Source organism: Falco naumanni, chromosome 3 (genome assembly GCF_017639655.2).
Source record: "Falco naumanni isolate bFalNau1 chromosome 3, bFalNau1.pat, whole genome shotgun sequence".
Lineage (NCBI taxonomy): Eukaryota > Metazoa > Chordata > Aves > Falconiformes > Falconidae > Falco > Falco naumanni.
In genome coordinates this window covers 34,053,456-34,077,912 of record NC_054056.1, presented here as the reverse complement: position 1 = coordinate 34,077,912, position 24,457 = coordinate 34,053,456, and the positions used below count along the sequence as shown (strand labels likewise).

General features: G+C 39.4%; 1 protein-coding gene across 17 annotated transcripts in view; it reads left to right on the top strand.

Annotated features, from left to right (window-relative positions):
- The window catches only part of PTK2 (protein tyrosine kinase 2), a 224,032-nt gene that overhangs the window by 41,496 nt on the left and 158,079 nt on the right, over window positions 1-24,457 (top strand). For 5 of the 17 annotated variants that reach the window (XM_040588393.1, XM_040588395.1, XM_040588396.1 and 2 more), the window contains one exon: window positions 3,383-3,409. The exons of 1 other annotated variant lie outside the window; for it this stretch is intronic. Coding sequence is in view for 11 of the 16 variants with exons in the window: in XM_040588384.1 (XP_040444318.1) it covers window positions 22,224-22,365 (142 nt within the window). In the remaining 5 variants the exon portion in view is untranslated. Of the gene's footprint in view, window positions 1-3,382; window positions 3,410-22,181; window positions 22,366-24,457 lie in introns of those variants that run through there. 11 more of the 17 variants (XM_040588388.1, XM_040588390.1, XM_040588389.1 and 8 more) reach the window with 4 other exon arrangements.

Below are 24,457 nucleotides of genomic sequence, written 5' to 3'. Positions count from 1 at the left end.
TTTCACTTTGAAGAACTACGTTGGAGCAGATAAGAAATTAAGGTTGGTTCATGTTATACAGCTGGAAACGAGGTTTGTGTGCTGTAGGAGAAAAATCAGTCCAGACCTTCATTGCATGAGGGAATCCTTACCCAACAGGACAGCTCCCCCAGATACTCTCAAGTCTCCGCTCAATAGTCACAAATCAGGTTTGGAGCCTAATTTTTGGGGTTTTTTTTCTTTTCAATTCTGTGTTGAATTACTTCCTCCTCTATGGAGATCTGAATGTGTAAGGTGCTTCAAAAAGGGAAAGGTTTTGAACAGCAAAGAAGGCAAGTCCGTAAGTGTGATCAGAAGTGAGTAGCTACCTAAATGTGTAGTCTCAGTTTACTTCTCAGTGAACGAACTTATTAAAATGTTGCAGGAATCCACTAATCTTTTCAGTATTAGATGCTAAATGAAAACCATATTTGGTGAATAAAGCTAAGGAGTTTTAGGCCAGAAAAGATCAGTGAGCTGGGGAGACAGGGTAATCCTAAGGGTAAGAAATATCAGAGTTCCTGATGTGAGTCTGATAGAAACACGTGAAGGTAATGAACATTTAACTTACACAAGCACATAAAATTGAAATAATTATGTTGATCTTTGGAATTGTGATACTGTTGGATTTATTTATGCTCTTACGAGTTATATCTCTGTAGTGGCTGGTGTTTGCCAGAATCAAGATGCATTAGCCTATTGAAGACCTTGTGCTTAATTAGAGATCTTTGAAAAATATGAGACAAGTAACTTTACTAAAAAGTGCATTTGTGCAGTTTTGAGTAGACTGTTATGACCTTCATGCTTCCATTTCTTTTGTCCTACTTGTTTTTAAAACTAGTGTGTGTCAATTAATTGTTGGAAACATTCTCTCTTACACTAAATTGTATTAGAAGAACATGTACTTGCAGGAGGCTGTTCAGTCAGTCTAGTTGTCCCAGAGCTGTAGCATCTCTTCAGTTAACGTGCTTGTGGAGCTACTTTGCGGTGGAACATGGAAGTAAGAAATCATTATGCTGTTTGACTTTAATATAGTAACGATGCTGATCTCGTAGGTCTCCTGTTTAGAATAGGTCCCAGTGCAGTAATGTGATCTGTGTGAATGCTGGTGCCTGTGCAGGAGATCACAGCGGAACCTGTGACTCAGGTATTAGGGACAAACACTAGAATACGATGAAGTCGGTCTGAAGTTAAAGATATGTGCATGTCTTAGCTGCAGAGCTTTCCCTGGAGGTGTTAGAAATTGCATGGCTAACTAAGTTCCTGGAATGTAAATCAATGTGTTCTGCCTATATGTGTGTATAAGATGAGGTATTTTTCTAGTGGTTATGTTTACCGTTATTTTCTTAAAATCTGTTGTGTAGGCATACTTAATCGAATAATCTGCTTCAAGAGTTAAAGTGCTGTAATTAAAATTTTCTTCTAATTCTTGATGTATTAGAAATGTTTTATGTGGCTTGTATCTTTTGGTAGTAACTTGAATTTAAAGAACATTAAAAAATTTAACTTATAATTAAGGTTAGATTGCTTTATATCACTGTAGAAAAATTAAAATAAAATACTGTATTTTCTGCTCTGCCGTTTTAGTTGTTTCACTTGGGTGGCTGCAGTTCATATTGTATGTCTTAGTGACAAGCAGGAATTTTTTTGCAACTTTATAGAAAGAGCACACAGAAACTATTAAACATATATAAACAGCCCAAAAAGTCTAACATTTCTATTTGTTAACTTTTCAAATTGATTGACACAGTGACATTTTTCTGCCAGAAGAAAGCTCCATGCCGTATGCGTTGATCTGGATGCTGTGCAGCAGCTGTTGCAGGAGGTGACTTCAGGTTTTTCTTCCTGGCAGTTTATGCTGCTGCTTCTTGTCTGGGCTTCTTCTATCTCAAGGCATTTCTTCTTACGTAAGGCAGTTTTGTTCATAAGCAGGCAGCATCATGAACATCTCTTAAATGTGCCTTCTTATCTTTTTAAATTTTACTCGGTTCTACCACAATAAAGGCTGCAATATTTTCTGTTTTGTGGTGTCCTGTTGCTGTTTTCATTTTGTGTTGTGTTTAAACTTTGTCTCCTTAGAGTCCTGCAGTTCATTTTTTGAATTTAGTGGACTGCCTTTAAATTTCAGGTGCATTTCTTCGGTATTTGAGTTGTCATGTTGTGCAGCCACAAATGTGGATTGTAAATGAAAGCAAGCATGATGTTAAGAATCTGTTGGTGAGAGCAGGGCTAATAAATTTATTGAGCCTTGCTATTTCGTCTAATAGGTAGCAAAGCAGTGGCCATCTGCTTAGGTAATCTCTGAATCTGTTCCAGTTGCTACACCTATGGTTAAAGTTCAGTTTCCATGTGGATTTTGTACCCAGTACAACAAACTTGTTACCCAACATTGCTGTCTCCTTTTAACCAAATAACTGTAGACCTTTTTCTTGGGTTCAGTTCAGTTTCTTACTCATTTGTTTTATTGATTCCCCTTTCTTTTGCCCCCATACTTGTATTTATTTCCGCTTCTGTTAACCCCTTGATGTGCGTCCCCAGTCCCTGTCCTTACAGACTTTGAGTAATTCTTGCTTTCCAGTTCTTTGTGGGTTCTAGTTTCTGTTCTGAACTCGGATTGGCGTCTCAAGTCCCAGTTACAATCATGTACTGAGCTGGCAAGTAGATATATGAAAAGCAGACAAAAAAATGTTATAATTCCTATAATTAACTAATTAGAAAAACTTAATGTATACACATTTATACCCATCTTCAGGAGTGTAGTTTTTAATATGATCTATTTTGACTCAGAGGCAGTGGTTCTTGTAAAGTTGACTGCAGTTTAAGATGGTTTTGGCATTTATTATAAAAATGTTCAGTAACCTTATCTTGTATGCCTTAGTGACAAAAATCGGACTCCTTTATTTTAGTATTATTTCCTGCGTTCCATACTTAACCATTTGTAAGCTTGGCTCCCTCTTCTCTAAAGGTTTAAGAATAAAGCAAACTTACAGTGATGTCCTCTTTGTATGCAAAGACTAACCCTGACACTTTCAGCTCTGAAATTATGTAGGTGATCATGGTGAAATCCATATGTAACACTTAATTTGTGAGTAGTGACCCGTATTCTGCTGTAGTAATTACACTCATTGCCTAGTAGTATAATCTTTGTCCTGCAGTTAGGTGGGCAAAATGTAATCTTGTTAATGAACAGGGTGAGACAAGGAAAATGCTCTTGATTTGCATGTGGCATGCCTAGTAGCTAGCAAATAGCTTCAGGTAATGTGCTTTATTAAACAAGTACAGCCTTGCAGAAAAATTATTAGGCCAATTCAGTTTTAGAGCTATTTTTTCTTCTGTTGCTAAATTTATTTCTTTATTGTTACAGATATTTGAAGACTTTCCTTGCCCGCAGGTAAGTTCTCTTCTTGCGTTTATGTCTTGATGTGACAGTAGGCAGCTTTTAAGGGCTTGCTTTGCAATATAGTCATGCTTTTATGTAATCAGAATGCTGGTTCTTATTGACACTGTCATGGTGCTTAGTCATGTTGGAATCTGAGGTCAGAACAAAACCTGTTGAGGTACAGATATTTTTTTTACATTTAAATAACTTATTTTGTCAAGGGGAGGAGGTAACTGAGATATATTTATGTGCAGTTGTTAAATATGTGTGTGATATAATTAATGCTTAAAACGACTCAGCACAGCATGTGATACATCTGTCAAGAACAGATTAGGAACAGCCATAAATAATGTTAGTGGTGAATCAGAGGGACAGTGTGCAAGAAAATGTGGATGAGTGGTTTATGGGTGGAAGGGATCTCCCCAGGTGGTAGTAGGGAAGGTGACAGACACATTCACTTGGCTGGGGTCACAGGTGACTTGTGCTGGAGCTAGAACTATCCCTCATCTCTGTTGGCCTCTTGTCTTTTCTATCAGTGGTGGTTGAAAACGGAAAAAAAAACCACCCACAAAACAATGACAACAAAAAACAATGAAAAAAATCAATCCCACCAACCTGGTCTTTAAAAGGAGTATTTTTTGTTTACTGCTTGATAAACTTGGTCTTTAACCAAGTATTGTTATATAAATTCACTTGGGCTGTAGGCTTAAGTTGTGATGTAGAGGTCAGGATGAAGATGTCTTCTGTTTCCTAGCGTTTTGTCCGTCTATTCACTATTTGTAATGTGAATTCTAGAATCATAACTGTAGTGTGCTTTTACTTGTGGTTGAGCAAGGGATTGGATGTTTTATCAGGTCTGCTGCCTTTTGCTCTTACTCTGCATTGGTGATTTTGCTTATGTATCCGTTCTGTTATTTCTTCTTACTGAAACGTGCTTCATCTCCACAAAGTGTCTTTTTGCAAGTGAATATCTAAAGTGTAATGGTACTTAGTCAATATGAATCTGCTCTGGAGGTAGTTGCTTTTTGCCATTTGAATCAAATGGCAACTTCAATTAAAAGCCTCATAGCTGATAGTTGTAGTCTTTCCACAGGAACTTTAGAGTGGCTGTTCTGGAAAAAAAAAAACCCTACCCATGTTTGCTTGAAGCAGTGAAGAGAAGTCTACATGTGGAAGAAGTTTTCTTTTAAGGAAGACTTTTAAAATGATTTTGAGTGCTGAGAGCAGTTGTCAGGCAGGCAAGTGCTTGTGGAGAATACTGGAAAAATAAATGCCTGGTGTTTAGGTCAGGCAGACGGGACAATAAGGGTGGTTGTGGGTTTTTTTCTGCAGCTTCTAAAACAAGGATGTGTGGTGAATCTTCTTCCCAGTTTCCATTTGGGACTAGAAGAATTTGTGCTGTAAACCTGAGTCATGCCGACATGATTCTTTCCAGTTTGGGCATGGGTGTGGGAGTGTCCTAATTGTACTCTTCAGCTTTGTCATTGAAGTATTGATAGAGGGCAAAAATTTGCCCAAGTTTTTGAAATGGTAACCTTTTTCTATGGTATGGTAAGAGGCCTTTATAGAGGTGGTGTATAGCTTTTATACCAACTTGCCTGCAGCAGAGATTTGACAGTATGCAACGGAGAAGCAATATAAAACCTGGTTTTAACACACTTAAAATATTGTCAAAAGAGAAGGATGTTTCAAATGGAGTCCCACAGAGGTCTGACGTGTCTGCTGATATTTTCATTAATGGCCATGATGATGAACTCTATGTGCCTATTTAGTCTGCCAGTAACACCAATACAAAAAGATATAGGAGCACATTGGATAATGGGGTTAAAATTCAAAGAATTTGGCACATTAGAAAACTGCCAGGATAAAATCTGTAACGCGTTTGAATAAAGATGAGGTTTGACATTGAGATAGGAAGCTTTATTCATCAGAACTCCTATTTAAATAACAGTATGTTTTTATTTCAGGTTTTGAAGAACTTTTTTTTTCTGGGTGCCACTTTTAGCAGTGAACAATAGATGTCACTAGAAATGCTCTCACTTTTGCCACCTGGTTTTAGTACTCTAAATTTGCATCATAACATGGGGAGAGGCCTTTTGCAATGTTTGAGAGCTTTGCAGTAGGGAGGTCTTTTATTGTCGGGTCTTGTTTGAGGTTGTATTATGTGTAAATTCTTTCCAGTCAGTGGTACACCAAGGTCATCCAGAATGCTTCCTTTTTGCTTTGATTTCCTAGCAAAATCTTCTTGTAAAGAAGGATTGTTTGTGTGCTGTTGAATGCTTTGCTTGATTAGGTGGTTAGATAAATTGTAACTCAGGAGAGTTATCCTGCATGAATTTGTATCACTGCTTTGAAGTCTGTGGCTAATGAGTTTTTTTTACTACCTTGTACTTGAGGCCATGGATATAAGCGTAGAGAATTTTAGGAATGCAAACCAGTAGAGGCTTGGAGGGCAACTTGCTAATATATCATAATTTCAAACCCAGATAAAGAACGCAGTATTCCTGTCTATATGTGAAGTTATCTTGGAACATGAGTGTGTTCACAGTATGCCTGGAGAAATGAAAGACTAGTTTCCTCTGGTAAATGCAGTTAAACTTTGCCTGTTGGCACTGTTGGGATTAAAAAAAATCCCTTCTGGATTTTGTTTTATATTCAGAGGGCAATAAGTATAACATCTTTAGATTTGGTCCTTTGTTCTTGATCAAGTGCAAGTAAGAATTTATTACTGGAATCAAGAAATAATAGTAATGAAGAGAAAAGCTATGCCAAAAAATACATAAGATAGGTAGAGGAGAATAAAGACAAATGTAAGAAGTAAGCATATATTGGGCTTTCAGTTAAAAATGGAACAAAACATTCTCCCAGAATGGAATCTTAGGTACAGATGTTGGTTCTTTATGACTCTCGTCCAGAAAACATCTGAGTCAAGTAAAATCTTGTAGTCTCCTAGCATAAGGTATTGAAAAATTAATAGGAAATGAGCATCCTTTGTTTAGTTTAATTCCAGATATGCAGCATATTTGAAGTCTAGTTCTGTGTGCGCTTTTTCATGTATAGCGTACCATTTAGGTAAGCACTATCCACACAGTTGTTACTGTGAAATATTAAATGGCTTTGGAACTAGTTTTAGTTTAAAGTGCGCATTAGGGACCAAAAAAAGAAGTGTAAAGAGTTTCAGCTCAACCTGAAGTTCTTTCTGAATTAGAAACATGTTCTTGTGTGTATGGCCATGCTGCTTACATAAGGCCTGCTAGTGATCCATTTAATTAAACCAGATTCATCTCCTGGCACCTTCCACAGAAGTACACTGCCTCGAAACAGCCTGCTGCTGCTTTCTCTTACCCACCGGATATGAGGTGGGGGTCTTTTAATGCTACGCTGTGTAATTAGATCTTCCTTATCCTAAACCTACACCTGCCTGTGTGGTGAACCTAAATACAGCAACTTGAAATGTAACGCAGACTACAATTAAAAAAACTCTCAACAATGGCATGGATATTTTCAACGGTGTTAAAAGATGAAAAATTAAAAACAAGTTGAGGAATTGCCAGATGAAGTTGCAGTAGCAAGAATGACAGAATAGAGGATATGCAGAATTCTTACAATAAATGTTCACAGGTGTTACAGGGGATAACAAATTATGCAGCAATTATTCATACAGCTGAGAACAAATTCAGTAAAATGAACAGAGAACTGTTGTTAATGTCCCTACTTAAAGGGGGGGGAAAAATGCAACTGCATAGTCAAAAGTAAAAAAGTACAAAATGGTGGCTTTTTGATTTGTCACTTCAGTTTTAAATAAGAACTTAATACAAACTGCACTAAGACTGTTAACAGTTCCTCTCACATCAGAATGCCTGACATGATGGTGCTTAAGGGATTACACGGGGAAACCTGCACTTTCTTTTTCACTAAAAGTAGTATTTGCAGTAATCCCTTTGAAAATTAGGAAGTTTTTTTCTTCTAGGAATCTTTGCAGATTTTATCAAGAATTCTGATTTTATCCAACAGTAAACTCTATTTTCATATATTTGTAATGGTTTTGGTTGTAATGTTTAATTTGCACTTAAATTATGAGGTACTTCTACAAATGAAGAGTATGGAACTGAAAACTCAGTTTATGAAATGTTAGTGCTATCATCTTAGCCCCTTATAGTTGAGAAGATGTGAGAAGGCTTTCCTGTTGATGCAAGTATGCCTTATAGTTTTAATTCTTTCCACTGGCAGTGAGATGAGTGCTATTTGTACATTTCCAAATACTGTATCACAAAACATCTATTACTACTGGATGAGACTATTGCTGGCAAAGTTAAATGTCACTTTGAGGAAGTTTCCCTTGCTATTTGTGTGTTAAATCTTCCTATTTGAAAATTGTATTGAGTAGTTTTAGTGATCTAATAATCTCTACCTCCTAAATGCATTTTCCCATTGTTATATACCTCTGATATACTTGGAAAAGCGATACATTTATCCTTTGTAAGCTATCACTGTTAGTATCTGGGGTTTTGGAGAGGTGGGGAGATGACAACTGAGATCTTGACATGAAATCTGTCTATTTACAAGCCTTTCTATTGAAACTTCTTTGCTTACTTTGACTGTGCTTTTGATACTTTGTCTTTGTACTCCCATCTGTATTTTATAGCTAATGTCTGCCCAGGTCAATAGCAACAGCATGGTTTGCTAAGAAAAAGGTTAACATTTTTATCAATGAGCCGGACTTATGTAGATGAGACCTATTAAACACCTCACTAAAATTCAGATAACCTAGAATGTAGTCTTTTTCCTTCAGAAACTGATGTTCCTACTAATCTTTTATTTGTAGTGCCTGGCCTTCACCTGGACTTTAAGCTGCTGATCACAACCCTTTGAGCCTGACAGTCCAGACCATTTCCATGTCATCTTACTTTCCATTTATTTAGTTCGTACTTCATCGGTTTGTCTATAAGAATGTTGTCGTTGGAGACAGCGTTGAAAGCCTTGCTCAAGTAAGGAGAAACAACATTCCCTTGACTACCAAGCTAGTACTTTCAGTGTAGGAGTCCATTAGGTTGTTCAGGCATGATGTCCCCTTCATATATCCAAACTGACTACTTCTGATCACCTTCTCCTGGTGTGTTTAGAAATGTCTACCAGGATATTCTTCATCACCTTGTCAGGAATGGAGGGTCTAGTTGTCCTGACCCTCCCTCCTTGCCTCCCTTGAGGACAAGAGTTAAGTTTGCTTTCTTCCAGCTGTCGGGAACCTCCTCCATTTGCCGTGAGAGGCTGTGAAATGGTTTATAGTTAAGAAATTTGCCCTGGCTGCAGACTTATTTTTCTGGGAGTATGTATAGGGATAGAGGAAAAAGGAGGACATGGGAGGTAGAAGGAAAGTAGTTTCAATATAGAGTATTGACAGTAGGATTAAAAAAAACCCTCAGGACCTAAATCGGGAGCACTGGGAATGATGTGATACCCCTAGTAACTGCTTTAGTCTGTTTTGATGCTCAAAGAAGGTGAGATGTGATATGTTTATCACTTAATAGGACTATGACTCAATTGCATGAGGAAGTAGGGAGTAGGAGTTGATGACATGAAGGGTCCTTTGAGTCCTATGCCCGATGTTCCTATCAATGTTAACAAGCCGGGTTAATAGTCTTAAGAGTTTAGAACAAATACAAAGGCAGCAGTTCAGCACACTTCATTTGTTTTCTGTCTGTAGTTCTGGCTCCCAAGGTTTTGGGGACATACGTACTACTGTGAGGATTGTTCATGCTTACTCCTGTGTGATCATTGCTTAAGTGGAAGAATTCCAGTAGGCGGGTGCATCATACACAAATTGTATCGCTTGACTATATAGACATGTTCATAGCTACTTTAGGACAAATCGGTCATTTATCTGCTTCCTTAGAAATTAATATTACAAATGATGTCTTTAGAACAGGAATTTTGCGGTTTGGAGGAATAAGGATATTCTTCCTAGGGAAAATTGTTCAACTTCCTTTTGCAAGTGACAGAAGAAGGTGTGGGTGAGATCCAGTGTGAAGCAACACTGGTTAACTCAAAATACCCTGATTCCAGTTATGTAGTCTAGCTTTGAATTAAGTCATCTGCGCATTTTCTCTATTCCTCTAGATAGCATGCTTAATTTTATTCCTAGCTTGGGAAGTTTATTTTAGAAATATTCTCTCACTGAGATTGATGGAGAAGAAGCCTGAGCTTCAGTGTGATATAGGCACCTATTGACATACTCCTCAGCCAAGTTTTGCAGGGAGAGGTTTGTTAGATTTCCATTTGAGAAATGGGTAATTTATATCTTGATAGTTAGGGGTGTGGGGAAGGAGGATCACCCAAAACTTTATTTTAAGCATAATAAGAACTGGCATTCTTAAAAAATAAAAAGGCAAGATTTTGACAGTTTTTGGACAAAATAACAGAATTAATGAAAAGTCTTTAATTCTTTTTGAATTATTTGGGGGGAAAAAAACCTACCTAGGACAGAAGCTATTGAATTTTATGGATTTTTGTCAGTAGTGATACCAGAGGAATTGCAGCAGGACTTAGAACTCTGTATTACGTGCTGTCAAAAAATTAAATAACTTCTAATATTTTGCTTAGAACAGGATGCTTCTTTGCTATGAGTAGACATTTCCCTGTTTTGGAGTTGAAGGAATACAGGCTGAGAATGGTTATTTGTGGGTTCTGTACCACTAAATATTCTCAATTCTGCTGAAACAAAACTGGTGTCTAGGAACTGGCAGTTCAAATTCAGCTAAGGCAGTCTGTAAGGGAAGAAGTTCATTCCAACACTGTATACCCACCTGCATGTCCTTGCTGGCGAACTGGTTGGCAATGATAGTGTGGAAAAAAGCTGAAGGGGCATTGATAAGGGTATTTGATCTGGATCTAAAGTAGAATTTTGTCTGGTTTCCACCAAGTTTACAGAAATGGAACATTTCTCATGTTTCTGCAGGAGGAACTCTGAGGTCTCTGGGAGCAGGTGTACAAGTGGTGGTTGCTGCTGACTTGCAGTAGAGGTGGAGCTGGTGCACCTACTTTTGTGGGTACCTTTGTAAAAAAGACCTGACGGAGTGTCCCTGTTCTAACTCTGTGTCACAAACCTTGCTGGAATGAGACATCCTGATAGTAGCAGAATATGCATAAAATGTTTTCTGTTTTGTACTCTGTGCAAACAGTGAGCTAATTTCCAGTGCTGTAGTCAAACATTAGCAGGAGAGAGTTGCTTTTATATTGCAAGACTGGCTGTACTAGTTCTGAGCAGTTACCTGCTCGGTTACCACGGGATGTTGTATGGTTGCAAATTTTAGAACTTTAAAAAGGGTATTTGGTAAGGGGTTGGAACTTACAGGATTATTTAATTTTTGGGTGGTGTGGGTTTTTTTAGTTTATGAAAATTTTTGTGTAGGCAAGGTAGGGGGTGTGGGTATCTGCCAAGAGGACTGGAAAATTAATCTGTCTTTTGGTGGGGGTGGGGTGCGGAATCCATGAGCAGAGTCAGCCTCCCAAATGGAGGACAGTGAGCTGTAATCAGGGCATCAAGATATTGCGAAAGGGAGGTTCTGTTGCTGCTTTATAACACACAATCTTCCATGACAGTCACCAGAATTTCTTAAGGAAAAGACATTTTGAAAACAGAAGAAATCGATACTTATGGTACATAAATGTTCTTTACTGTCCTGTGAGTGGTATCCTGCTTATGCCTGTGATGCATTTGCTATTTTTATAGGACTACTGCACAGAAAGTGCAGTTTCTGTGAATTTTTGTAACTCCAACTCTTGCAGTTCTTTCAACTTCAAGTTAATTGTGTTATGCATCTGCAGGAGTTTAAACCCACACACCCTATTAGTCTCCTGTCCAGTTATATTTACATCCCATATCGTAGCCTCCTACTGTGGAAGCAACAGAAATGACTGAGCAATAACTGAGCATTTGTAAGTTTTTCAAGATGGGGTGTGTGTGGGTTTTTTGGTTTTGTTGTGTTTTATCAGCAGGGAAAAACAAAAGTCATTGGAAAGGAAGGTTGTCCCCATCCCTCCATCTTGTCAAGAATTTAATACTAAGGGAATTGGGCACAATTAGCGGTAGGTTTTGATGAGACCTGAAGCTTTCTTGGATGAGTGCATTGGAGATGCTTGCTGTAGTGTCAGAGTATGTTAGTACCTAATGTTTTCATAGCAGCAGCTATTAAGTAAAGGAAGGGTGGGTTTCACAGTGTTACTGGAAGTCTGAAAATCAGGCTGGATCTTGTGTAGTTGGTTTATATAAAATGTTAGTAGTTAGAGTGTGTTTTTTGTTCTGTGGGACCTGGGTTGGGAGTGGATTGGGATCTTCTCCCAAAATACACATAAGCTTGTTTGAAGTAGAACATCATGGGCTACAGTGAACCAAGAGGAAAAACATTGCACGGCTGAACTTGTCAACTACTTTGTTATAAGTTACACCTAAAGTGACCATAAATAAATGGTTATACGAGCTTTCCTTTCATTTATTTTTACATCCTTAATGTATAGCTCCACTGCTCTGCTTGTGCAGTTGGCGAACAACTTTTTTATTTATGCAATGTTTTTTTTTCTTGCTTAGCAGAAGACTGGAAAAAGGCAGTAGTAAGAAAAATTGTAGATACTGTACCTATGACTTCTCCCCCCCTTCCTGTTTGTTTTATTTTCAGAAAGTAGATAATAGAATACATTTAAGAAAATAACCAGACAGCTTATGATAGCTGTGATGTTTCCTGCAGGCCTTTTTCCTGGAGAACAATAATTTGAATATGAAAAACTGCAGAAGTTAGTCAGGCATAAAGCTTATGTTCCTCAGGTTTTCATATGGAAGGGTCAAACTTTACAACAACAACAAAAAGTCTGTTCTTGCAGCAGACTTTTTTTTTTTTCTTCAGGACTTTATTTTGACAAGGGGTCAGAATAACAGAAGTGGAGTGTTAAATGCTTGTGCTTCCACTGGTAGGCTGGAATTACAGTTAAGATGGATGTGAAACTTCTTAAGAAATTGTTTAACTCTGGCACAAACATGTTTTCCAGATTATATCTTCATTCAGGAATTACCCCTTTAAAAAGATCTTTAACAACTAAAGTTTCTGCTTAGTCTCCATTCAGATTAGTTGCTGGAATGGTGTCACATGCTTTGCTATCTTTAGTTTTTTGGGTTTTTTTTTTACAGCAATGTGTGATAACTCTGTGAAAGGCTCAATGTAGAGAAGTATTTGAACTGTATTTCCAGGATTAGTACACTTGGTTGTGATTCAGAATTACCTGCTTTTTAACTAAATCTATAAAGGTTGGTGGGCCAGGGTGTAAGCACACATGGTTGTGGTGTTTTTTTCTGCTTATCCTACAGATACTTTACAAACAGCTCCAGCAAAATGGATCTGTCTCTTAGTGGAGCAGACTTCTGTGGATCCGAATAGCAGCTGAACTGCTAATGAAAACTTAGAATGCAACTAAGGCTCTTAGTCCCTGTAAGACAGGGGTCCTCAAACTATGGCCCGCAGGCCTGGTACAGCCCCCCAGGGTCCTCAGTCCGGCCCCCGGTATTTACAGAACCCGCCCACCCCCCTAGCCGGGGGTTGGGGGGGGGGGGAAACCAAGAAGCCGCAGATGGCTGCCTGCCACTTCATCCGCGTGCTGGCCCCCTGCTTAAAAAGTTTGAGGACCCCTGCTAAGACATTATTGGTTTGCACTGAAATTGCTGCTGACTGTCTGGTGAACTATGCGTCCTCCAAGAGCGGAAGGTGTTACTGAAACCTGAGGACTTTATAGAGAAAGGTAGGGGAGCCAAATAATAGTGAGATGTTGGAGGTAGTAATGATCGTTGAGGGTCTGGAAACATCAGTATATAGTTTTATATAGAATTTCTTAAAGAAGGGTTTTAAGTAGAAAGTTGAAGGACAGTGGTTAGGTTTTGTTTCATGACCTGCGTCCTTCAACTCCAAGACAGAACTTGTCTTAAGTCATCCTTTGAAGATATTTAACCTATTAAGAAGGCAGTTTCATAGCTCCTTCTGCAGTTAAAAATTCTTACTATGCTTTCATTTCAGGATACTTGAATCTCTCAGCTACCAGTTTAAGTTGACTTTGTTCTCCATGTATGAGTGGCAGGGCAAGGCTTATAGTCTTCCTCTGTTTATGCATTCACTGATTTTTTTTTTTTACTTTTTTTTTGTCCCAGTCTCTTGGTCTCTTAAAAGCTTTAGTACTGTGTCGTGGTTGAAATGCATCAAATGGGATTGAGGAGAGCAACACGACAAGTTCTTTGGTAGTGGTGCTTGATAGCTCAGAACTACACAAGAGATGAACTCTTGGCCATGTCAGATGCTGTTCTGTGCCCAGTGTTGTTCCTATGATGTTTGGTAATGTAGGTCATTCAGGCTGCATCAGAAATAGGGTTTTTTTGCTACACTTTTTCTTTTTTTTTTTACTGTTTGAAGACATAGGATACTTAACATCTCTTCCCCTTGATCTGAAGAAGGGCTGTGCCCAGAAAGTTGGCTCTTTTCCAGCTGTATGGGTTGGTCTTTGTAGATCTTGGTCTTGTCTACTTTAATTTTAACAGCATTCTTGAATGTGTTTTCAGCTTCACCAAAACCCTGCCTTTCATGCTGAAGTCATCCTTGAGTCAATGGATAAAAGTTTATTACACTTAAAGTTCAGATGAACTTGGAGCTACAAACAAGAGGCTTTATTGGTCTGCTCATCAATTTTTGTATTATAAAAGGATGCAGACTGGGCATGTTTTCTGTCTTTGAAATACTGAGGGCTGTTTCATCTAGTGTCACAGCTGCTTTGCTAAACTAACGTGAACTTTATTTGGTGGTGAGCTCCTTGGAAGCCTTTTTAACTAAGTAGCACATTCTTGTGTTTTCTGAGCACTTTGATACCACTTTGCAGGTATTTTTTTGTAGGTAAATATAACTTGTTTGACAGAATTGTGCTGACGACAAGCTGTCTTGTGTAATTAGAGGAACAAATGAGGCTATTTTAAGGTGGTGGATTTTGCATTGAGTGAAAAGTTTTGTTAGCTAAAGATGACCTTTGATTCTCTGTAACAGAGCATAAAATGACCGCCTGACAAACTGCTGCTTGAGAGTTTATTGCTGCTCTCATGAAGCAGCGAGATAGGTGAAAGCTCTTGTAAAGTGAATGTCCCTTCTTGGTATAAAATTGGGTGAGGGGTTGATTTAAAGGGAAAAGGAATTGAATTTTCTGTGGTTTAGAGGCTCAGCTACACCCGGGCTCTACTAGAGGTTCTCCTAAACAAAGCATCAAAGTGGAATTTGTTGGGATTTCTCATGTAACAGTTTTGAATCCAAATTATGCTAATTGGAGTCGGAAAGGGGAATTTGTCTCTAACAATATTTTCTTGTTTTTTAAATACACTAGTCTTGCTTGGTAGGTTAAGGCACAGAATCTGTTTGATTAATAGAGCAGCCTTAATGTTTATATTACACAACATTTTTTAGAGTTTTGTAAAATTTTTTTTAGACTTGAAGGACATCAACACCAGCTTGTTGATTGTTCCTTAATACTGGCATTTTAAAGTTAGATAGCTATCTGTCTTAGCCTGTGTTTTTGTATACATAGGGGTTTTATGCTATGCATATCCTTCACTAAGAAATACAATGTTAAGTGTTCCAACAGTGTATTTTTAAATATAAATGGAATAGTACTGCATTATTGTGAGCTCATGGATTAATTTTGTTCAGTTTGTAATCGCATTTGATGGTTTGGAAGTCTGAGGAATCGCTGTAGTTATGTTTTGTGTTTTATGTAATGCTGAGAGTCTTTGAAAATTACATACTTTCTTCTGAGGTGTAGTGATATATAATTCAGGTACAACTCTTCGTTGTAACATGTTTTTAGCACAAAGTCTTTTGGTAAGCTGTTCTAACTTCATATTTAGCATACAGAAGAAGAGCAGTACAAGGGACACATGTCTAGACTACATAATTTCTGGTAAATTAATTGGACTCTCTGTGGCTGCACAGCTTTCTTACTTTCTTCTGTGTAACGGGTTATTAGATGAGAGAGAAAGCAGCCCAGATATAAACAGGCACTGAAGAGACTTGCTGACCCATAAGCAACTTTCCTATATCCTTCTTAGAAGATGTGACTAATTATTTCTAGGTTACCCTTGAATGAATGAAGAGTTTTAAGAAGCATCTGTAAGGTCAACTGATCCACTCATGGATCCCTTCCACAGAACAAAAGTAATCCTTACAGAATGCATTTCCTTTAAATAGCATCAAAGAGGTGGGGTCCTCCCCCTTCAGCTACCTTCTGCTGTGTTTACCTCATAAACAGAACGTTTTCTGCAGAAACAGAGGAAGCCTTATAAAGTCAAAAAAGGTTCTGTTGACCATTCAGTATAACTTTCTCACCTCTCATCTTTCTCCCATCCAAGAAGGTTGATGAGAAGCAGTACAAACTGGTAAGTACAGTGATCCTGTCAAAGAGCAAAATTATCAGACTGTTTTGCAGTAAACAAGGAGAAGGATGTGTAGGGTTCACTCTTTCTTCTCTTAGTTTTCCAGGTCTCCATGAAGCAGGTGTTTGCTTTAAGCACTGGAACTGTGAAGGAACTTCTCAAAGATGTCTCGAGGATAGGAATTGTTGGGTGGGTTTTTAGTTTGTTTTGTTTTGGAGTTTGGTGGTGTTTGGTTTTTTTTTGTAAATAACCTAGAACATGAAGAGACAGAAGATTGGAATCGGTGCCCTAAGGAGGGAGTAATTTTAAACCATTCTCAGCTTTCATGGTGCTGACTTTATACTTCTCTACAGTAAGCCTTCAAAAAGTACATTGAAGGAAGTGGGAGCATATGAGTGGGTTAGTCTACCCACAAGAAAATCTGCTACAACTTCAATGCCTGAAAATTATTACTACCCATATGGGTTTAAAAAGTGGCTAGTCTTTATTTATGAAATAATAAAAATAAATTTAAACTTAGTGGTCCTTCTAATGTCTGTTGTCTTATCAGCATGGGCTTGGAGGCTGCATGCTGTAGGCTCTGCTGCTCAACATCAGAGGATCCTTTGGGAAGGGGAAGCATGGCAAACATCATTAATGCTCTGTTCCTCCTGCTCTCTCCCAATGTACTGCTGTTTCCTTTCCCCGTCTCACTGCTACCAGTAGGTTGAGATTGTAAAACAAAAGTAGTGAATTCTGACAACTGTTTTCAAAATGTAATTCAAAGGGTAGTAAGGCTAATCCGATGACTGTGGCCCAGATGGTGATAACAGTGTTGGTTTAAAACTGCACTTTTCAGGAATACCCTAGATATATTCTACTATAAAGCTCACCAAATAGAGGAAGGTAACAAATTCAGTACTGCATTGAATTTCTGCCAGAAGAATGTCTTCAGCAGAGATCCAAAGCAGTTTATATTCTAGAATGAGTTTAGGATACTGACGTAGTCTTCTGGTCGACTGAAGTGCTGTAGTGTGAATCTTGCAGTGTATTTTCTTTTCCTGGCTATTGACTGCTCCAGGTTGAAGCTGGGAAGTGTGAGCTTCACTCTGTTGTACTCGTTCAAATCTCAAGCATTCTCTGAGTAAGAAGTCTTAAAGCAGGTACCACTAGAAGTTCAAAATGAAGACTAAAGTCCCAAATCTAAATTAAAAATTTGTTTGATAGGAACCTCACAAAAGAGCACTCAGCTTTACAGGCAATGGATGTTACTAGTAGTTTGCATATTTTTTTTAATTGGTTCTCTAGGGTTTATTTAAGTCCTTTTTGTTTTTCCTTCAGGAATAAAAAAATGCTTAATCTAATCTGGAGTATGGAATTAGTTTGTCCACGTTGCAAAGAGTCTAATGAATTTATGGAGACAACGTTGCCTTCTCAGTTGTGCTGAATTATTTGCCAGATGACTGGGCTTGGATTTTGACACTCAAACGTCATTTGTCTTTCAGTTTTATCTGTCAGAATACCCACAGTTAAATAAGAAGGAACATTTGTGATGGCAGTACAATAAGGACTGAGCTGCTCAGTCTTCAGAGATCCTTTGAGTTTATGAAATTTGTCGTCCTTCTCTGTTGTGCCCTTTGGCAAACAGCGTTCAGGAGAAGACTATGTTGGAGAAGATGTGAGTGGAGGGTCAGGGGCTTCATAGTGGGTAAGGATGATAAAGACCAGGTAATCCAAGGCAGATTTCCAAGACAGCCTTAGTAAACTTGAGCTTAGTGTAAGGTAGACTTCACGAGCTGTAAGTCCCCATTTGATATAGTGCACCATTTTTCAGTAGTTCCTGTGAACAAAGGACAAGATACTTGTTTGGCTCTGGCTAAAGGGAACTTTAGGGCAGATAATCCTTTCCACTCTTAAATAATACACACATGCACACAAAATAATTATAGTAATTAAGAAAAACCTAAGGAACAGGCTTCAGAGAATGAAGATAAATGAAGATTGCAGCACAGTTTCAATGCTTGGAGAGCATGTTTGCCAAATTCTGGATACAATGATGGAAAAGCAAATGAATTAGGATGCAGAAGATTGTCATATGAGCAATAAACATGCTTTAATTTTTAGAACAGTCATCAGGCACTCTTAACTTTGCAGGCTGTTCTGCAGTTGTTTCATTAAAATGCATTTGTGGCTTTACCAAAAAAAAATCCTCCACTTTTGCTGAGGACAAGCTTGGTTTGGGAGCTCTCATTTTTTTATTAGCAAAATGAATGCAATGAAGGTGTGTTCTTCTTCCATCCCTTACATTAATATGCAGACTTTCTTAAAATAAATTACTTTGTTGTTCAGCTTCTAGTAACTACTAGAGGGATAAACAGTAGCCCATGAAGTGGCTAAGAGTATGAATGATCAAGTCCAAAATAATAGTAGTGATGATGTGATTGCTATGCTCTAGGCTGTGGCTCTTCATTTTTGTCTTAAAAAGATCTCTGTTGCTGGTATGCTCATCTGGTAGCAGAGATACTGCAGAAGAGGAACTGGAAAAGAAATCTTCATTCTGCTGTCAAACACTGCGTTGATTCAGATCTGTCTGCTTTCTTCCCAAAGCTTCTGAATACTGAGTTTAGTTTCTCAGGGTAATGGAACTCAGGCAAGTATTGTCTGTTTGGTCCTGTCGTGTTTCCTTTCCCAACAGTGCTCGAACTTGCCAGCCAGTTTGATCAAAATTTGATGACTAGAGATATTAACTGATGTGAAAATAATTGGTTGAATAGCGAAAAGATCCTAATGATGCTCTTCACTGAGGGAGAAACTGTAGTTAGCACTCTGCTGATTTAGGTATGAGACACCCCACAGGAGCTCAGTCTCTAGGTATAACCCTAGAGAAAGCCAAGCTTTGCCAGTTCATCCGACAGGCATTTTAGATCTTTATTTTTGTATGAATAAGCTTGAGTGAAAAAAATTATACAACCTTTTATATGTCTCCCAATTGTACAAAACTGCTGTTTAACCCTTTATTCCACAAGGCTTTGTTATTTTTGCAGTTGACTTCACTAGGAGACAGCATCAACCCTGCAGGCAAAATTAAAACCTAAATGCTTTGATACAATTCAAAAGCTTTTGACTTTCCCCCTCCCTGCTTTCAAAAAGCTGATGCTGACATGCAGTAGTCTCTAAAACCAGGCTGAAATTGAGCAACCAAAGTCACAGTTAGTAGAAAAGTCTTGACTGCAATTTCCTTGGAGGCAAAATGCCATTTCTTAGCTGAGGACCTTGGCCTGTCTGTTGTTACTGGGGTAGTCTGAGTTTTTTCTGGTTAGAATGTGTTTTTTAGGAAAATGGACAGTGCTTCTGTGTGGTTTTACTATGAACTGATGTTAATTTTTTAAAATTAGAGTTTTCTTTGATATCTCTTAGCGTAATTGCTTACACAGTGAGTACTATGCAGATACTATCAGCGTATGTCAGCATATGCGTCTTGCACAACAAGAATGAATGTTCCTGTTCCACAGTCCTAATTTCTGACAGATGTTCCTTACCTCAGTAAATGTTGTAATCTGATTGGCATTACTTAAAAGAGATTATTTTACATAAATGGTACTCAGATACCTACTTGATGTGCAGTATTTATAAAATGTTGCAAACACTTGGTATTAAGTATACTAGAGACATAGTTAACTTCCCCAGTTTGGGGGGTGGTGGGGGTGGTGTTAGTCTGCCTTGTCTTCTGTTCTATCCCTGCTGCCCTCCTGCCTGAAAGTTTGGGGTTTCTGACTTTCTGCAGAACACAGAATGTTATTTGAAAGGTGAGAATGAGCATATGTATGCTGGTTACTCCTTCGAATAACAAATAGAAATTCAGTAATTTTTGGTTTTAAAAATCAAGGAAGCGCTTGGTTTCTTTTGAAAAGTACATGGTCAGAGTGTAAAATATTGGATAACTTGTAAAATTGAATAAAGAATTTCTCGTGCTACATAGTACCTTTTCACCTTCATTTTGTAGTCTAATATTACAAGAAACTATGTCCTTGAGGGGAATGATTGTAATAGTTGTATCATCAATAAGGATAGCCGTAATAGCAGATAGTGTCTCCTGACACTTGGATTGATAATCTGTATTAGTCTCATCTGTTAAAAGTATAAAGAAAAATGTGAGTCCACATAATCTGTTTATTAAAATTCTCCTTGGTAGTGCACTCACCAGTTGATATTTAAAGGGTTGGTGGTTTGCGGTTTTTTCCCCCCATATATAAAACTTAATTCAGGCCATACCATTTTTACCTTTTACATGTATTGGGTTTTTTTTTTTTAGTTTTCTGCAAAACATTTTTATGGAAGAAACACGGAGTTTATTTTACACCCTAAAGCACAAACCAACTTAGGGAAAACTAGAGAACTATCTGCAGCTTTCTGTTTTGTAATGAAACAAGACTGACTGGCTCAAGGTCATCAAGGAAGCCCATGGCAGAGCTGGATGCGTAATAGCAGCTTTCCTGTGCTGTGAGCTGCAGCTTGAACTCAAAAGGTGCCTATCCTCTGCCTCTGCGCCTTCGCTAGGCATGCCAATACAATAATTTGTGTTCTAAATACTACTATAATGTGGTTTGCTTTATTATGGAAGGTAAATACAATCGACCTTGTTGCTGAAAGTATTTGGCTGGCTGTGTAGCACTTCGGGGGCTTTGAAAACTTTTTTTTTGGGGGGGGAGGAGGGCATGCAGGCATGTCTTCAGTTCTCTTTGGCTTTCTTCAGCCCCAGAAAGAGCTTTGTGCCTGAGCAGTGATGCAGAACATCTGATGGGCCTGGTTGTGGCCTAATCTAACTTTTTTTTCCCCCTTTTTTTCCCCAGTGAATATTTATTTTTCTCTTTAAAATAGAGAAGAAAGCAATACTTACATGCAGTTGCTGCATTTTTTTAATGAAGAGTTTAACAGACGCCACCGTAGTTCTGCATAGCCAGTGCATTGACAAATGAAGATTGCAGTATTATAGGTAAAGAAAGGTAATTAAATGTATGCTGTAGATGAGCATGATGAGTACGTGCCGCTACAAGTAGGCAGATAGGCTGCTAGCTTTAGATAAATTCCCTTTTGGTTATAGTCTTGGATAAGCCTTATGCCTTACTGCTGAGGGCTGGGAGCGAGAAAAGATTACAGTGTAATATATGTAATACATAAAGGACTTTAATGACCAATGTGAATCTGTTGTTCCTGTTGATTTATTATTTTTAATGCATATTTTAGCTGAATCAGTTGTTCATAATTTTTGTGAAATCTTTTGCTAGGAATAAAATGGATATTTTCTTTATTTCCCCATACATACGCTGTGTTGATAAAAATGCTTTTGCATGAGTTTATACTCACTTTAAAAAAATAAATAAAAAAATTATCGTAAGCAGTTTTGATGTGGCGTGCTGCTAAGTTAAGGAGAAACGCCTGTCCGGCCGGGGTGACCTTCACCTTCTGCTGAGCAGCGGGTGCAGCAGCCCAGGTTTCGGAGGGCTGGCCGTGGGGCTGCGGCGGCTGCTGCTGCTGCCCTGGCTGCCCTGCCCTGGGCTCTTTGCTCTGTAAGGCACGGGAACGCTCTCGGGCTTCTGCCATCGGGAGCCTTGTGCTCGTCAAGGCTGGCAGGTGGTGATGCAGGGTCTCTTCCAGAAACTTCAGCAGGAATTAGGGTTAGTTACTGCACACTTATAGAGGGTGTAGGGGGTCTTTTTTTTTTTCCTTTTTTTTTTCCCCCTCCTATTTTTTTTTTTTCAGTCCAGCCGGTATACAAGCATAGATAGAAAACACCTAAAAGCGCTGCCCCACCGCCGAGGGGGCTGGGGCCGCACCGGCAGCGCCGGGAACGGGCGGGGGAAGCATCTCGCCGCCGCGCCGCCGGCCGGGCCCGCTTTGCGGCTCAGCCGCTCCCGGGGCCGGCTGGCAGGTCGGTAAACAGGCGGCTGCCGGCTGCCTGGAACAGAAGGGGGAGATTAGCATATTAATGTGGCGCTTGCTAATCGCCTCCCCTCCTCCCTCCCCGCCTCCCTGCTGAATGAAGGCAGGAGTACGGGCACCCACGCTCACTCTGCTGCCTGCTTACGCCCTCCTCGGTCGCTCACCCGCGGGAAGGGATGGTTCGGGCTTGCCATCGCCGAGGCGGGGGAAGATGAAGCCGCGGCGCGGTGCCCCCCTGCCGCCGGAGCCGGAGCGCGCTGCCCCGGGTGCGCTGAGGGGCCGCGCCGCCGCCGCCGCTCCCGCCGCCAGGTGAAGCCAGCGCAGCACGGCCGGGAAAAGGGGCAGCGGTTCTCCTGCCTCGCTGGTGGGTCGAGTACTTAGAAGCGGCTCCCAGCCTTCCTCCCGCCCCCCCTCCCCCCCCGTCGCAGGACCTCATACCGCTGGAGCACTGAATTGGGACATTGTATGCCGGAGCCTGGCTTGAATCTCTATACGGTCGGGTGTATGTGGTTGCTGGAAGTGGCAGGCCAGCAGGCCCCGAAGCGAGCAGGTGCTAGCTATATGGAGAAAAGCGGCTGTAGCCCATTCCCGATATGCTGGGCTAAAGGTACACATACCTTCTTTTATATATTTTCTTTTTTCCTTTGTATCCTCTGCTAATTTAATAAATTACCACCTGTGGGTCTGTAAGGTTTTTCTCCTATCAAGGAAAAAAACAAAGCTAGAAAACAATATTTTTATTTGGGTCATGTGCTTGTAATGCAGAGGAGTCCTTGGGATCTTCTTTCACCTGACAGCTGTAATGTTTTAGTTTTTCTCTCTTTGCTTTTCAGAATTATTTGAAATGGAATAGTGCTTGAGCTGTTTGGTTTTTACTTCCACCGATGTGAGGATCTAACGGCTTTGTTTTTGATCTTTGTATGTTTGAAACCACTGCGAGTGTAATTCTGCTTTCGCTTACCTTTCGGAAGAAGTAGTTTTCAAGTGGCTGATTATTGTAGGTAGGATTTACGGTGGAAGACTAACATATTTTTGTGTGATGTCTGAGAAGTTGCCACCCCTGTTATTCACCCCCAAGAGACAATAAGTAGCCACAAAGCATGCATTTATTACAGTGAGAGGGTTTGACTTAACATTGAGGCTGAACAGTAATTAGATGGACATGTGAAACTCATTCGCTTGATTATCTTAATCTACATCCCCTAGACATTAATATTCACCCTGTTATAATCTAGAAGGTATTTGTATGTTGGTGTTGTGGGTGGGGGTGTGTAGATGAAGATACAGTACAGGGATTAAGCTTGAAATTTTGCTGGTAGCCAAAGAATCAAGTCTTCCTTAGATGGAGAACAACTGTAAAAGGTTGAGTGTTGCTGATTGTAAGCATAACTTTCCTCGTGTTCACTTTCATTTCAATGCACTTTCTTTTTTGGAAGAGAAACTGGCAGTGAAGTATTGCGTCACTGTAATCTTGGATCACAGACACAGGCAGCTACTCCAGAAGTTCAGGGGAAACATATCTGAACTAAGGATTTGGTAGGAGTAGATGATAATTAGTTGTCTTGGAAAAAATAACAGGAAATTTATTTATAACTTTTATTGTCTCATTTTTTGGAGGACATACAAAGGAGCATTTGACAGAGTCTTTGTCTTGCATGCTTTCTGCACCTTGCTGAACTGCCTAGGCTAAACTAGCATTTGCCACATACTGACATGTTATAGTAGCGCATATGGTAAAAGTAAGTTAAAAAGAAATCACAGAACTTGGAACACCACATCCTGGTAGTGTCTTATAAGTACAGAATCTGTCAGCTCACTGGGGAATAATAATAAAACGGTGGGTAATGGTAGCTGCTGGCAACAAAGCTAAAATGAAGCGTGCTTTGCTTTTAGTAAAACTTATCATGAAGGGGTAACGGCAGTGCCTACTCCTGTGTGTCATAAATTGGGTAACAAAAGTGTTAGATGAAATCAGGATTCACCTCCTTGAACTATTGTGAGGGTCAGAATGAAGGTACTTCCCCAGAGAGTAATTTTCAAAAGTGGGAAAGAAAAAATGTTTTCAAAGATGAAGCAGGTTGTTACCATCTGTTGTTAAGGCTGGTTAGTATTGGGGATATTGGTTTTCTCCTTCCTGAGCTAGCACCAGAGGATGACTACAGCAGGGCTAGCTGCTTCTTGCAGAAGGTGGCTGCATTGGGCCATGATAAAAGGTATCGATTCCCCCCCACCCACTCACAACTAAAATGAATGAAAAACGATCCCTCCTCCTTCCCCTGGTTGCCTGTGAAGTATTCTCCAAACGTAATTTAAGGGGAGATGGTTTATCCGGCCTCCTCTGCCCCGAGATAGAGAACAGCCATGTAATCTCTTCTTATTCCTGTTTGGGGGGAGAAGGGGGATGCCAGGAGTTGCGTAAGAGGACCAAGGCAACAGAGTCTTTGCAGCTGCCAATTGTGATGATTTCTAGAAAAAGTTATATCTCAGCCTCCACGAAAAATAGGACAGATGAGAAATAGCTTGTGCTATATTTGTCGCTGAAGGGTGGCTGTTCTTTAGCTGATGAATACTCTGTATACTGCTCACCAGCTTAACCTTAGGGAAATGAAACGGATCTGGCCTACTTTGATGAGGGCTGTGAGATATCTACAGTCAAAGAAAGGTAATCTATTAACGAGAGAAACATTTCGTTTCAATAG